This window comes from Elephantulus edwardii, unplaced genomic scaffold (assembly GCF_000299155.1).
Source record: "Elephantulus edwardii isolate Elephantulus edwardi_28Jun2011 unplaced genomic scaffold, EleEdw1.0 scaffold00049, whole genome shotgun sequence".
Classification (NCBI taxonomy): Eukaryota; Metazoa; Chordata; class Mammalia; order Macroscelidea; family Macroscelididae; genus Elephantulus; species Elephantulus edwardii.
The window spans coordinates 8,969,784-8,970,460 of record NW_006399799.1 but is presented as its reverse complement, the minus strand read 5'-3'; the positions used below and the strand labels follow the sequence as shown (position 1 = coordinate 8,970,460).

The following is a 677-nucleotide window of genomic DNA, read 5'->3' as shown; positions in this document are numbered from 1 at the left end:
AGCAGGAGAAGGAGCGGCAGAAGCAGGAGAAGAAGGTCCAAGGCCGGAAGCTTTCCCTGCGTCGAAAGACAGATGGACCCCCACCCCCCCAAGATGGTGGGGACAGGCCCTCAACATCTGAGGCCCGACAGGATGCTTACTTCTGACCTCTGCCCTCGGGCTGGACTGCGTGACACCCCTTCCCCATAGCCAAGAGCAGGCCTGGTTTGGGCTTCCACCCCCAGCCGTCTTGGGGGGCTGTCCCTCTCAAAGGAAAGTGGCTCGATACCTGGTTTCCTTGTCAGTTGCTGATCCCTACACAGCCAAGACAGTTGGTGGTGCATGGAACAGCTGCGTTTCCTTGAGGCAGCTGGGAACAAAGTTGGAACCCCACCTCCAGCTAAGCCCAGCAGGATGTCAGCTTCCTCTGGAGTACTCCCCCAGTCTGTTTGGTTGACCTCTTGTCATCTTGGTGATGGAGTGAGCAGTTTTACGATTCTTACACTCCAGTGGCTTCCCGCACCCATGAAGCCTTTCCCCTCCTCAGTCCTGCCTGGCATCCTCACCACCTGACGGGGGCCGAGCTCACCTCACTGTATTTCTGGACATCTCTGTTGTAATTATGTACAGAGGACCTGGCTGGCCTGGAGTGGGGATGCTCGCTCTCTTCTGTTCTTTGGTTCTCCTTCCACAATGCT

At 56.9% G+C, this 677-nt stretch overlaps 1 protein-coding gene across 1 annotated transcript in view; it reads left to right on the top strand.

The window, feature by feature from the left end:
• The window catches only part of LOC102858462 (TBC1 domain family member 10B-like), a 1,283-nt gene extending 1,137 nt beyond the window's left edge, over positions 1-146 (top strand). The window contains exon 2 of the mRNA XM_006886593.1: positions 1-146. This exon is cut by the window's left edge and continues 28 nt beyond it. Within this exon, the coding sequence (XP_006886655.1) occupies positions 1-146 (146 nt within the window).
• The last annotated feature ends 531 nt before the right edge of the window (positions 147-677 follow it).